This window comes from Arachis hypogaea, chromosome 3 (assembly GCF_003086295.3).
Source record: "Arachis hypogaea cultivar Tifrunner chromosome 3, arahy.Tifrunner.gnm2.J5K5, whole genome shotgun sequence".
Lineage (NCBI taxonomy): Eukaryota > Viridiplantae > Streptophyta > Magnoliopsida > Fabales > Fabaceae > Arachis > Arachis hypogaea.
Genome location: NC_092038.1, coordinates 9,182,745 through 9,197,616, shown reverse-complemented (window position 1 = coordinate 9,197,616; position 14,872 = coordinate 9,182,745). Strand labels below are relative to the sequence as shown.

General features: G+C 35.1%; 2 protein-coding genes across 2 annotated transcripts; both read left to right on the top strand.

Moving 5' to 3' along the window:
* Positions 1-2,337: 2,337 nt before the first annotated feature.
* On the top strand, positions 2,338-10,056 carry LOC112789341 (ASI1-immunoprecipitated protein 2). The gene is made up of 11 exons (XM_025831188.3): positions 2,338-2,997; positions 3,969-4,868; positions 5,140-5,225; positions 5,326-5,420; positions 5,650-5,952; positions 6,041-6,520; positions 6,797-7,475; positions 7,589-7,819; positions 7,941-8,065; positions 8,159-8,574; positions 8,739-10,056. The coding sequence occupies exons 2-11, from the start codon at positions 4,011-4,013 to the stop codon at positions 9,756-9,758; spliced, it is 4,293 nt and encodes a 1,430-aa protein (XP_025686973.1). The 5' UTR covers positions 2,338-2,997; positions 3,969-4,010; the 3' UTR covers positions 9,759-10,056.
* A 1,734-nt stretch (positions 10,057-11,790) lies between these two features.
* Positions 11,791-14,422, top strand: LOC112789340 (uncharacterized). The gene is made up of 5 exons (XM_025831187.3): positions 11,791-12,013; positions 12,239-12,401; positions 13,130-13,220; positions 13,896-13,976; positions 14,087-14,422. Exons 1-5 carry the CDS (start codon positions 11,974-11,976, stop codon positions 14,225-14,227), a joined length of 516 nt encoding a protein of 171 aa, XP_025686972.1. The 5' UTR covers positions 11,791-11,973; the 3' UTR covers positions 14,228-14,422.
* Positions 14,423-14,872: the final 450 nt, after the last annotated feature.

Genomic DNA, 14,872 nt, shown 5'->3' with positions numbered 1-14,872 from the left:
CAATTGCGTGCCTAATAGACGCCACGCTCGTAGACATCCATGTGTTGGGTCCATGGATGATGACTCCATCTGCAACACAGAACATTATTTACAGAGTTTAAATTACATATTGCCAGTAAAATATAATTAACATACAAGTGAAATTCTAATAAATTATTTACTGTTAGCTGCGTGCCACCGGTATATCAGCTTACACAAGCTGCTGCTGGGGAATGGGCGCAAGTCACGGCATATGCTCCCATGCCCAAATAAACAATAAATGAAGTGGGCCATCCATCTCCTTACAATCGTACCGTGATCCATGACACAGTGACCTGTAAAGGTGCGAGACACAAGCTAACCTCCAACTGTAATTGCCGATCTAATCAAAATTCTGGAGCAGTGGTAGATACTTCGCGTGGGCATATGCCGTCGACTTATTCGCGAAGAGGGTAATACCCAGCAGACAGAAGATGTGACACCTAACATAACGCTTAACAGACTCCGATGTGTCTAAAAGTCGTGTGTCTCTAATATGGCGAACCCATGAAAGTTTTATGTAGCTTTTGGAGGAATTGCTCACATGGGTTCGCTGCCGAATATCGCGAGGCTTTGGGTGACCAAGAAGTCGTGACTGCTATCGGTCCAACCGGTCACAACCTCTCCATCGATCGGTGGGCCGAATATGTGTAACACATCCTCCAATGTCACTGTAACCTCATCTATTGGCATTACAAACGTATGCGTCTTCGACCGCCACCTTTCCACAAGAGCAGATAGCATCGCAAAATGCCCTCTAATCACTCCAACTCTCAAAAGCTGGTACGATCTAGTGGTTCGTAAGGCTTGGTCAACTGTCGAATGCCATGTCTCTGGTTGGTTAAGCTTACGGGGCAGAAGATTCCTATTAGCCTGATAAAGTTCAACCACAAAATAAATTAATTTAATAAATAGAAAAAAGAATAAAATTAATAATAGAAAATAAAATAAATAATCATTACAAAAATTCAAATTTCTTATTATTCATATTCATATTTTTTATTAATTTCTTTAATAAAATCATTTAGACAAATTATTCAAATAAATAGTGACAAACTACTAAACTAATGCTAATCAACTAAATACTAACAAATTAACTGAAAATAATAAACTTACATAGTTAGGAGTCAATAATATGATCTTCTGCAGATGTATAATCACGTACTATTTTAGATGTTCTAGTCTTACTTTTAACTCTAAAATTAACTAATCACTCCTAACACAATAAATAAAATAAAATTAAAAAAAAAAACCGTTGCTGCTGATGACTGTGGCTTGATAAGATGAGAGTATATGGTGATAGTGAAGGAGGGAACAAAAATAAAATGAAGCCAAGCCCCACTTCACCTCCGCTTTTATACACTGGAACCAAACTAAACCGTAAATGACACTTGTTCCCCAAGCAAGGCTTGCCTCTTGTATAGAGACAGCAGTTAACACGTTACTTGCATGCTGTTGCATGGCCGACACGTGATGGAAGGACGTTACCACGCATCCTGCGTGTTGCTTGGATGGTGCACGTGGCTTTCGCGTATTTGGAGTCACTGATCAATGTACTTTGAGAACATGCGGAGAATCTCTACAAAGAGTATCAGGGATGCTGCATGTTGCTTTGCAACTGCCACGTGGTGGATCTCTGTTGGAATCTATGATAAAGTTGCCTCGAAAATTTGCGCAAAATCTCTGCTACGTTAACACAGAATCTACATGTTGCCTGGGAATATGATACGTGCGAATTTCTGTTGAAAATCTCTAATAAAGCTGTTTTTATTTTATGAAAAGCTAACACGAAACCTGCGTGTTGAGCAGTATTTTGGCACCTCTACATTTCTATAAAATATTCTAAACATCAATATTTAAGTAACACACCACTTTTTTTTTCCATATCTAAAATAATTTCTATATAATTTAAGATTAATTTAATTTACACCTACAAAAATAATGGTATAATACGCCAATTAATCACGTTAGTATTTTATTAACAAAACTAATACAAAAAATATTATATGTTTGTTTGAGTATCATTAAATTAATAGAATTTTTTTAATATAATTTTTTTATTTTTTTATTTTTTATTAATTTTTAATAATAAAAAATATATTAAAAAATTAAAAAATATTTTTAAAAAGTTATAATTAAAATTTTTAAAAATATATTTTTTTAAAAAATATATTTTTATATAATAAATAAACAAAAAATATTTTTATATTATTATACTTAAATATAATTAATAAATAAAAAATTTATATAAAATATTTAAATATAAATTTTTTTTATTCTTTTAAAAGATTTTTTAAAAAATAACTCAAAAAATATTATTTCTTAAAAATTCATCCAACAGATCCTTAATATAATACCTTAATCATTTTTCAATTTTGCATTTACTTATATTTATTGTCAATTTTATTTTGCAGCATGCGGAAAAATAATTTTAGGGAAGAGTGAAAGGAAATTCGTGTGGAAAAAAAAAACACAGAAGAATTTTAGAGACACGAAAGAGAGCGAGCTCCGTTAGATTATATAAATTGACAAATTGATTAAATTCTCATTTGATAAAAACTCATCTCTGAGATTTTTGTTTTCTTTTTTTCACCGCTTCAGATCACAGAGGGAGGGGAAAAAAAAGAAAAGGGAAGAAAAGAATTTATGAACTGATTGCTAATTTATCAATTACTATAAAAAATGGAACGAGAATTCTAATCGGATCGTGTGTTTTTAAGTTTTTCTGTATCTGCACTTTGAATTCGTGCATTTTTGGTTGGTCGGTGTTGTCGTCACAGAAAGCTAGAAACTCTTATTTTTTTGCAAATTGAAGAAGAAAGAGAGAGGGGAGAGGTTTTTGGTGGCTTCAAAACGGCGTCGTTTAAAGGCACTTTACGCTTTGATTGCCGCAACGCCAATGGCTGAACGCCCCGGACTCTTTTGCAATGTGTTTGGAAGCAAGACGCTTGTGATTATCTGAATCCATTCCTATTTAGGGTAACATGTTATATTAATTATTCAGATTTGTTCATATTTATATATATCCATTTTGTTTTTCTTTTCTTCGTTCATATCTGTAGTTATGTGGGAAGTTGTTTTGTTAAGTTTGGTACTTGTTAGTTGTTATTATAGGGTGAGCTGATTCAGTGTCTTGGAGTTAGGGTTGATTACAGGACTTTTTTTGAAATTTTCGCCTGCATGTTTTATTGGTTAGTTTAATAGACTTAGCGTTTATATGTGGTTATGCAAATTTGCAATAGTTGAATATGTTATTTGGTTCTCAGAGAAAGAATTTATGGATTAGTGCTTGCAAGGTGTTTGCTCTTATGTTTGCAAGAATTAGGATGGATGATAATTGTTAATGTAGTTTGGGATCACCTTCTAGATGATAATTGTTAATGTAGTTTGGAATTCACAATCTGTTCTCTTTTTAGCTCAAATATGTATAGTGGCAACTGCATTTGGAACACATTGTAGTTTGATAATTTTGTCTTGATTCCTTCTTTTATTATTTATGACAATGTTAGAAGTTAGATGCTTTGATTTTAATGAATGCTAAGTTTCATCAGGAATAATTAACTTCAATGCTTCTGAAATTTTTTTTAATCATTTATAATCTCTTTCCCATTTATGATTTATCCATTATCAGTTACCATACTATTCTTGATTATGTTATTATCTCCCTAGAGGTTAAGCAATGAACATTAAAATCAACAACCAACCAGCTTTCATCTCTACTACTTTGTAAGGCTTGTCACTTAATATTTAATTTATGATTGAAGTCAAGGACCTAAGGTCGAACTAAAACTATAGATAAATAAAGGTGAAGGGTATCAATATACATTGATGATCTCATTTGTCGTTTGATGGAACTTTAGCCTTGTAGAAAGAATTAGTGAGAGCTATTTTTGATTAGCGAAGTCTGAATCAATGATCAACTTCCTTTAACATTGGTTTTTACACATCAGGTACTACAAGAATTGGGGGAAAAAAAGTTTGTCAAACATTCTATGATCCAGAACGCTGATATGGAACTTGAATCAGGGACTTGTAATATTTGCTCAGCTCCTTGTTCATCTTGCATGCATCTTAATCGAGCTCTAACTGGAACAAAGGCTGAAGAATGCTCTGATGAAAATTGTCGATCAGGGGAACCCAGTCAGTTTTCTATGGATGTGAGTGATCTATCTTCTCATAGGAGTACAGCTTGTGAAAGATTGAAGCATGCTGTCAGTGAAACCAGTAACTTGCTTAGTGTTAATTCTGGTCATGAATCTCTGTCTGAAAATGCTGAAACCACACAAACTTTATCAGAGAAGTATCACGATGCCAAGTGTTTAGAAGGACCTGATGACAGCTCTTCGTGTATCAGTAGAAACAGTAATGCTAATTTAGTTAGTGATAGCCATCAAAGAGATGCAGACAAAATAAATATTTCTTGTAGTTCATCCTCAGTTAGTCACTTAGGAGTAGAAGGATCTACAAGTGGGCCATCTGTTTATATATCAGGCTTGTGTGAGATACCCTCTTCTAAAGATGCAGATATGCCAGAGAATTCATCAGAATGCTGTGTTGGAAATGTTGAGTCATCGCCAACCAAGGAGATAATCACTGCTAATTTTTCAGGTGAAAAATTTCTTGCAAATAACAAAGGCCTTGTTAATGGCACTACTAGCAAGTTTTCGGCAAAAGTATATCCAAAGTCAGAAGCAGATAGTGACAATGGTGTTGGTGATGTGAAAGACGAAGATCGTAAAGTTCCAGCCCATGATGGACTGCACGAGAAGCAGGGGGAGCTTGTTAAATCACCCGTCAAGCCCGAAGCTCAATCTGGAGATGTGAGCGATGACTCAGATGTTGAGCATGATGTGGGTACATTTCCTTTTACTGTTCTTATACTTTTCTTTGAAACTAAACTTGATAAAGATGAAAATGTGAGGAGTGGATTGTACTGGTTTGAATTTTTCAATGATTCTGTTGTGGTATAGGGAAATGATTTGCAAATGCTATTTACTCAGCTTATAATCATTCAAGAACTTTCGTATTCCTTTACTCAAACTTCCATTTCTCTTGCAAAAAAAGTTTATGTTGCTTATCACAAGGAAAAGCATTTTCATGATTTTATTAACTGGAAAATAGGTAAAGGTATGTGACATCTGTGGAGATGCTGGTCGCGAGGAGCTACTTGCAATATGTAGTAGATGCAGTGATGGTGCAGAGCACACGTGAGCATATGAACCTTCCATACACAATCCTAGTTTCTATTAGATTACCATATATTCTCATTGACTGAAATGACTTATAATTCTTATTTCTGTGAATCAGCTATTGCATGCGAGAAATGCTCGAAAAGGTCCCAGAAGGTGACTGGTTATGTGAAGAATGCAAGTATGCTGAGGAGACTGAAAAACATCGGCTGGGTAAGAGTGAAGTTTCACATATGGTAGTACATGGGAAAAACAGGATAATGTTCAAATTTCAGACCCTTTATTCTTTATCCTGCTTCACACACATTTCTTTTTCATGCTGAATTTGCTTACGTTTAGGGCACCATATCGAGCACCACATATATTGCTGCGTGTTGGCATATCTGTGAATTTTTTTTCAAACACAGATTTCTGATTTATTTTATTTATTTATTGGTTGCAGATGTTGAAGAGAAAAAGGTCCATAAAGTTTGTTCAACTGCGCAAATATCTGGTAAAAGGCCTTCCGAGGGTGAAGAATTGGCAAAGGCAGGGAAAAGGCAAGCTCTTGAATCAAGTAAAGGGTCACCAAAGGGGTCAAGCCCCAAGAAAATATTTCCACTGTCGCGAGAGTCTTCATTCAAGAGCATTGATAAAGGAAAGTTGAAGTCTGATCATCAGACCTCCATTTGTAACCACTCCAATGGCAATGACATAGAACTTGCTCGTTCTCTATCTGCTGGTCCTCGGAGTCAAACAGCTAAGAGTATGGATCTATTTTACATTTGTGAACACCTTTCTACCTTCCTAAGATATTTTTTTGTTTATATATGTAGCTGTGGATTCTTGTTTAGGTACATTGTTAAAGTCAAATTCATTCAACAACATCAATTCCAAGCCCAGAGTCAAACTTGTTGATGAAGTCCCGCAAAAGAAGAAAGGGGCTGGTGAACATACCTCTAAGAATATTGAAATGCCGGGACGAATGATAAGCAAATCTAGTTCATTGAAATCCTCAAATTTGGGCCATTCATGTGCCACTGAATCAAAAGTCAAAATGGTTACTTCCAAACCTGGAACTACTGCAGATCAAAAAGGATCAAAACTAGCAAAAGAATCAGGTGCCTCTGATAGGAAATTTTTCTCTAGGGTTGATCGGCCTGTTGTTTGTTCAACCATGGCTAGTTCTGCTCTTCTGACATCTAAGAGTGATCAGAAGCTTACCCCTCGTAGCGAAACTGCTAAACCTTCAACAATTAACAACAATCACGAATTTAAGGTCAACCAAGATGGGAGATCAAATTCATTATTGAAGTCTAAGAATAATACAAGCCGTAAGTGTTTGGACCCTCTAGTTAGTTCAGTTGTGGTCCTGATGGGAAACATATTTTTCCTGTTATGTTACTTTTATTTTTTAACATGATGTTTTTACATGCCAATTAGCTGTCTAGGTATTTTTGTTTCAGTTTAGGAACAGCATCGCTTATGAAATTGTCTTATTTTAGTTTCAATGGATCATCTTTTGGTTCATCTTGTCATTTTGTGCTTAGAACTAAGTTGAACTATGAAATCTGCAAAGATTTCCTCTTATTTGATTCCTTAAATTTCAGAGAGAACATCAACCAGTGGTGATGAAACTCAATTAGATGGGCTGCCTCAATCAAGAGAGATAACAAATCAGGTTGATAAAACCAAAGGTAGTTCTGGTGATTGTGTGAGGTCTGGTCTTACTAATGCTTCTGAAAGCCCATTCTGTCACAAATGTAAGGATTTAGGCCATGCTACAGAATGTTGCATGGTTGATAAACAGGAATTTGGCCTGGAAGGATCAGCCACTGGCCCAAACAGTTCAAAAGACAAAACACATAAAGATAATAGACTGAAAGCTGCAATCCTGGCAGCTTTACTTAGAAGGCCCAAAATATGCAAGAGGAAAGAAGTGTCTGACCAAACTGAGAAGTTTCTTACATCAGCCATAGACATGAAGTCCGAAGTCACTTCTCAAGATAAGGCGTTTGTTATTGACACTCCAAAGAATATTGTTTCTACTGAAGAAACAAAAGTGAGGCAGGATATCCTTCAGAATCCTACATTTGAAATTTCGTCTTCCAATGATTCGAAGCAACATAGCTTTTGTCCAGCTGATTTTGGATCACAACCTAGAAAGTTAGAATCTGTTGGTCCTACTCCTGGAAATCCTGTAGTTAGAGACTTTCGCAATCAAGCTTTGGCTGTCTCAAGTGTTCTTCCAAAGATATCAGTCTTTCCAGAATATGAATACATTTGGCAGTGTGTAACATTTCGTGATAAGCTAGTTTCTCTTTATTCTTTATTGCCCTTGTTTTGTTCATGTTATAATGTTTAACTTTGAAGTAAGATCTACATGCTTTTTTTTCATGCAGAGGTGTCTTTCGAATGCATAGAAGCGGAAAGCCGCCTGACTTATGTACTGGTATTCAAGCGCATTTATCCACATGTGCTTCCCCTAAGGTTCTTGAGGTAGTGAACAAGATTCTTCCTGAGGTTTCCCTCAATGAAGTTTCTCGCTTGAGCACGTGGCCTACACAATTTCATCAAGGCGGGGCAAAGGAAGATAATATTGCACTTTACTTTTTTGCTAAAGACATTGAAAGGCAAGGATATGAATATCATTTTTTTTATTGACAGAAAGCTGCCAAATAAAAAATTGAAAACACGTTTCTCTGATTTTGTGTCTAGTAATTATCTACTTTTTTTAATAATTTTCTCATGCAGTTACGAGAGACACTACAAGGGTCTACTGGATCACATGATTAGAAATGATTTAGCGCTTAAAGGAATTTTTGATGGTGTTGAACTTCTTATATTCCCCTCCAATCAGCTTCCTGAAAATTCTCAGCGTATGGATTTTTAATCGTTCCTTGTGAGAACCACTAATAGTTTATATCACAACATAAGAAAATTAATTGTTTTAATTTCATTTTTATCTGCAGGTTGGAATATGTTGTTTTACTTATGGGGTGTATTTAGAGGGCAGAGGAGGAATAATTCTGATTCTGCAAAAAAGATTTGTAGTCCCAGTTTGAATGCGTTGCCAGTTCAGAAGGGTTCTCTGACTGCTGTGATGACTTTGTCTGAAACCCACTGTTCACCAATGCGGATGGATGAACAACCAATTTCTTGTGGTAAAACCTGCAGTGAAGTTCTCTCATCCACTTCCATGGACCAAGGCGATACTATTTTAAGTGGGGATTTTGATATTAAAGAAACTATTTTTGACCAGGCACGTTTGGGTCCACAAGTAAACTTACGGAGGCAAGATAGTAGAATCAACGCGGAATCTGCATCAAAGAATCCGACAAGCAGTGAACAATTGTGCCAACAAATGCACTCTCCAGGTTCACCTCCGGTAATACTTCTACTCTTCAATGCTTAATTTGATATACTTAAAATTTTCTTTGTCAATGCTGTGATGTCAGTGATTTATAATAGTTTAAAATTTCAAATTTTATTTTGATTTCATAGATTATGGAATATGTAGAGTGGTTGGTTTGATGTTCTTGCTTTGTGCAGAAAGATGGACAGCACAGAATCCCCACACCTCCTGAAGCAATGGGAACGCATGTAAGTAGCAGGATTTTGGAAACAAAAATTGATTTTGATATTTCAGTCAAGGAGAACTCTCTGTCTTCTGGGATTCCTTCTGCTGGCAAACAAGAGATAGATGCTGCAAGCAATACCTCAAAGAATCAAATTTCAGAAAGAACTAACAATGATGAAGATCAGCGAAGGCCTAAAAGGAAACTGATAGAAGAAGATCTCAATGTTAACATGGAGGCAACCTTTCAAGAAGACCCGACTATAAGAGGCACCAATTGTGAGCAAACCAATGATAAAAGAGTTGAGCATATAGATGTTTCAGATGCAGTTTTGAAGGCTTCCGCAGATAGTTATCAGAAATTGGAAGATGGAGAAACTTCCAGCAAGAAGCTCAAGTCAGGTTTCGGTGAAATTTATGCAAGTTGCAGTTCAGGTGGTAGGGAATCTTTCAATGGCAGTTTTACAGCCCCGGCAAACCATCCCGGTACCTTATCTTCGGTTGAGGGTAGAGGATGCAAAGAAGCTTGCTTAGATAAAGTCATTCATGAGGACCTTGGAACTATGGAAAGAACCTTCTTTCCTGTCGGTTTGCATCAGAAAAATGACTCACGCTTGATGCTTAATGGCATGCCAGTGGAGGGGCCTTGTGATTATGAGGGTCAATTTCAAGTTGGGATTCCAAACCTAGAGCTTGCTTTGGGGGGCGAAACAAAACCACAGCCACCGCCAGCACCGCCACTACCACCACGTAAGGGTATGTTCCCTTTTCTTGTCGGGGATGGTGACAAGAAAAATAACCAGGAAAAGCCACCTGAAGTAGTGGCGGATGAGAAAGAGGGTGATGACAGTGTTGCTGCATCTCTTTCCCTGTCTCTATCATTCCCATCTTCAAATAAGGAACCTGTCAAACCAGCTCCAAAAGCTGAACATTCGCCTGATGGGCATCATGTGAATACTTCGTTTCTCCTTTTTGGGAGATACACAGACAAATAAAATCTACCTAGTATATCTCTAATCTTGTACATTATCGCCTTCGATAAAAGCTATAGCCTATCATGTAGGAACCCTTATCCACCTTCATGAGCCCCCTTTAGAGTCAATAAGGGTTTTTTGGTTTCCTCCTTAGTTAAATACTTGCTTTTGGTGTTATATTTTTTGTTACAGATCAAATAGTTACGGCTGTTTGTACATAGAGAGAATTCCGGCCGACATAATTCAGAAATGTTACTAGGAACTTGCGGATGATACTATTTTTTTTTTTTATCACAGGGTTTCCTTTGTTCCTGGCTTCTTTTTTAGTCTTTTCTATTGTTATAATTGAGAAAGACGGACGGATAAATGTATAGAAAGATTTTGGCGCCGAAAAAAATAATTTTAAAAAGATAAATATTATATTAGTTTTACAAAAATATTAGAAAATAAAACACTGTTTTAAAACCTTGAGTGTATAATTGTATATCATGTTCAATTATTTTTATTAAAATAATACAATTTTTTTAAGTTTTCATTTATCTTAACAATCTTTTAGGTAGCGTTTGTTTTAAGGTACGGAGACAGAGACTGAGATTCAGTATCGTATTTGTTAGTTCAGAGATTGATACTAAAATTTTTGTCTCTGTCTCTAAAATTTCCAGTATTTCAGTATTTCCAAAAAGTAGGGACACAGGGGACTGAAATTTTTAGAGATGGAGACTGAAATTTTAATAACATTTTATACCTAAAATACTTTCATTTTAATTAATTAATTCCAATTTTATCTTTTGTGCAAATTAAATTATAGTTTCATTTTTGTTTCAATTCCTGTCTCCCATTTTACACCAAACAGAATACTGAGATTTATTTCAATCTCTGTCTCTCAGTATCAATCTTTCCGTCTCTCTCTATCAAACGCTATCTAAAAGATTATTTTTGTCAGCTTCCATACTTATATGATTTGCTCATTTGGTAATGTAACTTGTAATAGATTAGCCAAAGCGTTAATACTTAACAGGCAAGTACCCTTTTGCTTGGTTAATCCTCCCCAAAGTTATTTTAGAATGTGATAAAGTTACCAATATTTACTTGCATCCCTTGGTCTTTACTAGTAGTAGAATTTCTTATTTAAAAAATCTCAGATCATCATCAGCTAAAGACCAATTGTTTTAGGCAACATGCCAAAATTACTCGGCAGCAAAGTACAACGCGGTGCTTTGCTGCACTATTTAAATTGGGGGTCTCTCTCTCGGTGCAGTTTATAATGTATGATTTGAAGTTTGAACTTTTGATTGAAATCCATAAATAATTAGTAACTTAGTACCAAATCCTAACTATAGAAACACAATAGCATGACAGGTTGGCGATGGAAACTTGAAAGGGAGAGGCAGACAATTTACAATTGATAAAGGCGGATCAACCTATAAATTTATAATAATGATGGCGGACTAACCGACGAAGACCAAACTTGTCCATTTTCTAACTGCTACTACCAACCTTAAACTTGTTTATAAGTTCCTGCATTTCTTTATTTCATAAATAGAAATAATTTTTACACAATAAAGAGCCATAACAAAATTTTTTAACCAAAAGTTTGTTTTTATTTAAGATTTTTTTTAGAAAGAAAAAACACTCAAAATTTACAATGGAAATTATTTTGATATGATAAGACGTAAGAGTAATCACTATACATGTCCTTTCTTAAAAAACCAATTATCAATTAGCTAATAAAATAATTAGTAGATAAAAATTAAGAAAAGACAAAATAAAATCCTAAAAACGGATATGACTACTTTATTTTCGAAAATAAGATAAGATAAGATATTGAAAATAAGATATAATATACAGAAACACCAAATTTTATGTTTTTGTATTTTATTTAGTGATAATTAAAGTAAATTATAAAAATCTAATTTATTTTTATTTTTTTCATTCAAAATTTTAAAAAATATAATAATAAAAAATATAATAATAAAAATTTAAGAAAAATAATAAAAATAAAAAAATAAATTATGTTCCTTTATTAAAGTTTTTGTGTCCTTTCTCTAACAATAGACACAAAATACACTAATTGTGATAATATCTCTGTTCATATTTGATCCGTAAAATACGATTTTGTGTCTTATTAACTAACTACTACTTCTCAAAGCTTATTAGCTCAGTAGCTTAGCATCTGAGAAGAAAAAACCAGCGGCAGCAATAAGCTTCTCTTTTTCTCTCATTTTGTCTGAGTGTTATGGCATTGACTGCTTCTTTTGCGCCATTCTCCATTCCAGGTTCTTTCTTCTCACTTTCGATCCTTTCATTTTCAATGGTTTTGCTGAACCTGCATTGCTAAGATCTATGCGTTTCTCTATCTACGATTGATCCGTAAATGAACTTGAATTCAACGGTTTTGCAGACTCGAAACATTTTTAGGTTTCTAGAAGCATCGAATGAATTTCTTTTCTCTATATCTTTCTACTTGATGTGTGATTCTTTGCTTTGGGAATGGTGAATAGGTGGCCATGTCAAGGCATCTCAGGAGCTATGTTTAACAAAGCGTAATTGTTCTGGGCTTGGATCTGGGCGTGGGCTCTGGCCTGGGCCTAATCTCACTGCTCAGAGAAGATCACACTCCGCTGTGAGCAGGAATCGCAGGTCATCTATTTGTGCAGAATACCGGTATGCCGTATTGCAATTCTTTTAAGCAGTTAGATTCATAAGACTCATTGTTATTTATACACGTATCTTAATATGAAAATTTTTAGATATTGTGGAGCTACTCCGTATTCCTGTACGGAGTGATTGATAGTAGCCGATTTTGTAGTGTTCATGTAGCATGATTGAAAAAGCAATAATAAAATTAAGTTTCCTGCTAATACGGATAGAATAAATTATACTGAACTACCTTTAAAGCTTTGATGAAATTCGCTGTCCTCGCACTCGATTTTCGATAATACACATTGAATTGAACTCTCCTAAATATAATTAATATTAAACTTGATACTCTTGTATTTTGTAAGATGTGATGCTAGATATTCTGCTCAACATGATACTATCATCCTCTAATGAGAAGGTTAAGACAGATTGGAGTATACCAGATATAAAGTCATGTTAAATTTCACAGAACTGCAAAGGAAGGGGAAGCATGTGTAGTTTAGTTTCTTATCATTGGGAGGTGTATTAACCTACTCTATACTTGTAACCACCGACAACATTGTTAAAGAAATTCAGCGTTTCCTTTTAACTTTCGATTGTTCTAGCTTAGCTTTTGAATGCTAGGGCCTAGGAGGCTAAGTAGTGTTGAAATTAATTCCTGGCACTTGTGTTTTAATTATTTCTTGCCTTTGAAGAATATGTAAAGAGTCATTGTTCTTTTCATTTGTTGCCTCCCTTGTGTACTGTTACAGAGAAGGTGGAGGTGGAGGTGTGGATTTTCTTGCCGGATTTCTTATGGGAGGTGCAATTCTTGGGACTGCAGCTTATATCTTTGCCCCCCAGGTGATTGCTTCCCCTAAATTTCAAATTTATTGTGTCTAGCAAGTGTGTGATCTGAGCTTGGTTTATGTTATTCAAATGAACCCGGAAAAGATGTAGAGGAAGACGGATTAACTATAGGTAGATGTCTACATTTGAAAATATTATATCCCCGGTATCATTGATATTTAATTATTTTTAATTGGACAACTGTGATGTATGTCGTTGAAAGCATGGTATTGAAAATTTTCGATTTCCAAATCACTACTTTATGCTGGGTAATACCATGCACGTTCTCTTACAATACCTTAGAGGTTCAGTTTGTGCTGTTCATGCTTCTTGTAGCATTTATTTTCTTTTCTAGTTTTCTAGCTATAATAAGGGCCATCTTTATATCATTGGTGATACTGTTGCATAAATGTTAAATTTTTCTCGTAGGCAAAAGATGCATGAACACATCTCCTAACCCTAAGTGACTCATCACAACACACCCTTTTCTTGTGTTAAATCCCCCCCCCCCCCCCCCCCTCTTTTCTCTACTTTTTGTTTTCAATTTAACTCTTTCTTAATTTTTCCCCCTTCCCTTGTTTCTCAGTGAGTGCATGCATCAGCACTCTTGTAACATGTATTTTATTGTTCCTATTTCTAGCCTCTGATGATGCCCGAGTCTGGAAGTCTTCATGGTTTTGTGTAATGCAGATCAGAAGATCTCTACTAAATGAGAACGAATATGGGTTTCGCAAGGCAAAAAGACCAATGTATTATGACGGAAGATTAGAGGTAACTTGGCTTGCTTCACATTACAGTTTTACATTCAACTCTTCTGTGCCTGTATATGCTGCTAGAATATCATGTTTTTGTTATAAGTGTTATGGTGTTCCTGGAAACAGAGGACCAGGCAAACATTGAACAGAAAGATAACCCAGCTGAATGATGCCATTGATAATGTTTCTTCACGTTTGAGACGTGGCAATAACAATGTACCTACTGCAAAGATGGCAAGTGATCCTGAAGTGGAAGCTAACATGTGAGGTGTCTACAAATTGATTTTGTTTTCATTTTAATCAAATTGTCAATGATGACTGAATGATGGATTACGAAGAACTAAATAAATAGTTAAATACTACATTTTCCTTTGAAGGAAAATCTTGTTGCTGGACTTATATTGTCAAATTCTGAATTGCGAACATCATATAAGTGAAGTTTTTTTTTTTTTGTGTGGATAATTGATTCCTATCTCAACCATTATTAGTTTATTACATTGTTTGGACTGGATAATAAAACAAAACACAAATACTTACATACATATACATACATGCCTACATATATATTATATGTATTAAAGACTCAAGATTATGAAGGAAACTGTTTAGCAATTGACTCAGAGATTATCTGTTTAAACTATTTTTAGTCTCACTGTTGCATCTCTTCCTTAATATTAAAGGGGAAATTATTAAAGTCAGTCAATTTTACGTAGTATTGGAATTCATAAGATAAACGATCCCTCTGTAATTTCCTTTCCTCCATATATAGCTCACTAGAATGCCAAAGATTCTCTTTAGCTTGAAGTAGAAAGCATAGCGTACCATGTGATGTTTGTTGGGGAGACAGACAGTATCTGGCCATTGGCTATTTTCATGTCTGATTTGGATAGGAGCATGGTCCATGCAATTGAA

What these genes read in the sequence shown, in the direction of transcription:
- LOC112789340 (XM_025831187.3), top strand. Translation starts at nt 11,974, where the DNA reads ATGGCATTGACTGCTTCTTTTGCGCCATTCTCCATTCCAG. An exon ending in TGCGCCATTCTCCATTCCAG is followed by an intron (nt 12,014 to 12,238) that starts GTTCTTTCTTCT and finishes AATGGTGAATAG; the next exon opens with GTGGCCATGTCAAGGCATCT. An exon ending in ATTATGACGGAAGATTAGAG is followed by an intron (nt 13,977 to 14,086) that starts GTAACTTGGCTT and finishes TCCTGGAAACAG; the next exon opens with AGGACCAGGCAAACATTGAA.
- LOC112789341 (XM_025831188.3), top strand. Translation starts at nt 4,011, where the DNA reads ATGATCCAGAACGCTGATATGGAACTTGAATCAGGGACTTGTAATATT. An exon ending in GAATATGAATACATTTGGCA is followed by an intron (nt 7,476 to 7,588) that starts GTGTGTAACATT and finishes TTTTTCATGCAG; the next exon opens with AGGTGTCTTTCGAATGCATA. An exon ending in GCTTCCTGAAAATTCTCAGC is followed by an intron (nt 8,066 to 8,158) that starts GTATGGATTTTT and finishes TTTTATCTGCAG; the next exon opens with GTTGGAATATGTTGTTTTAC.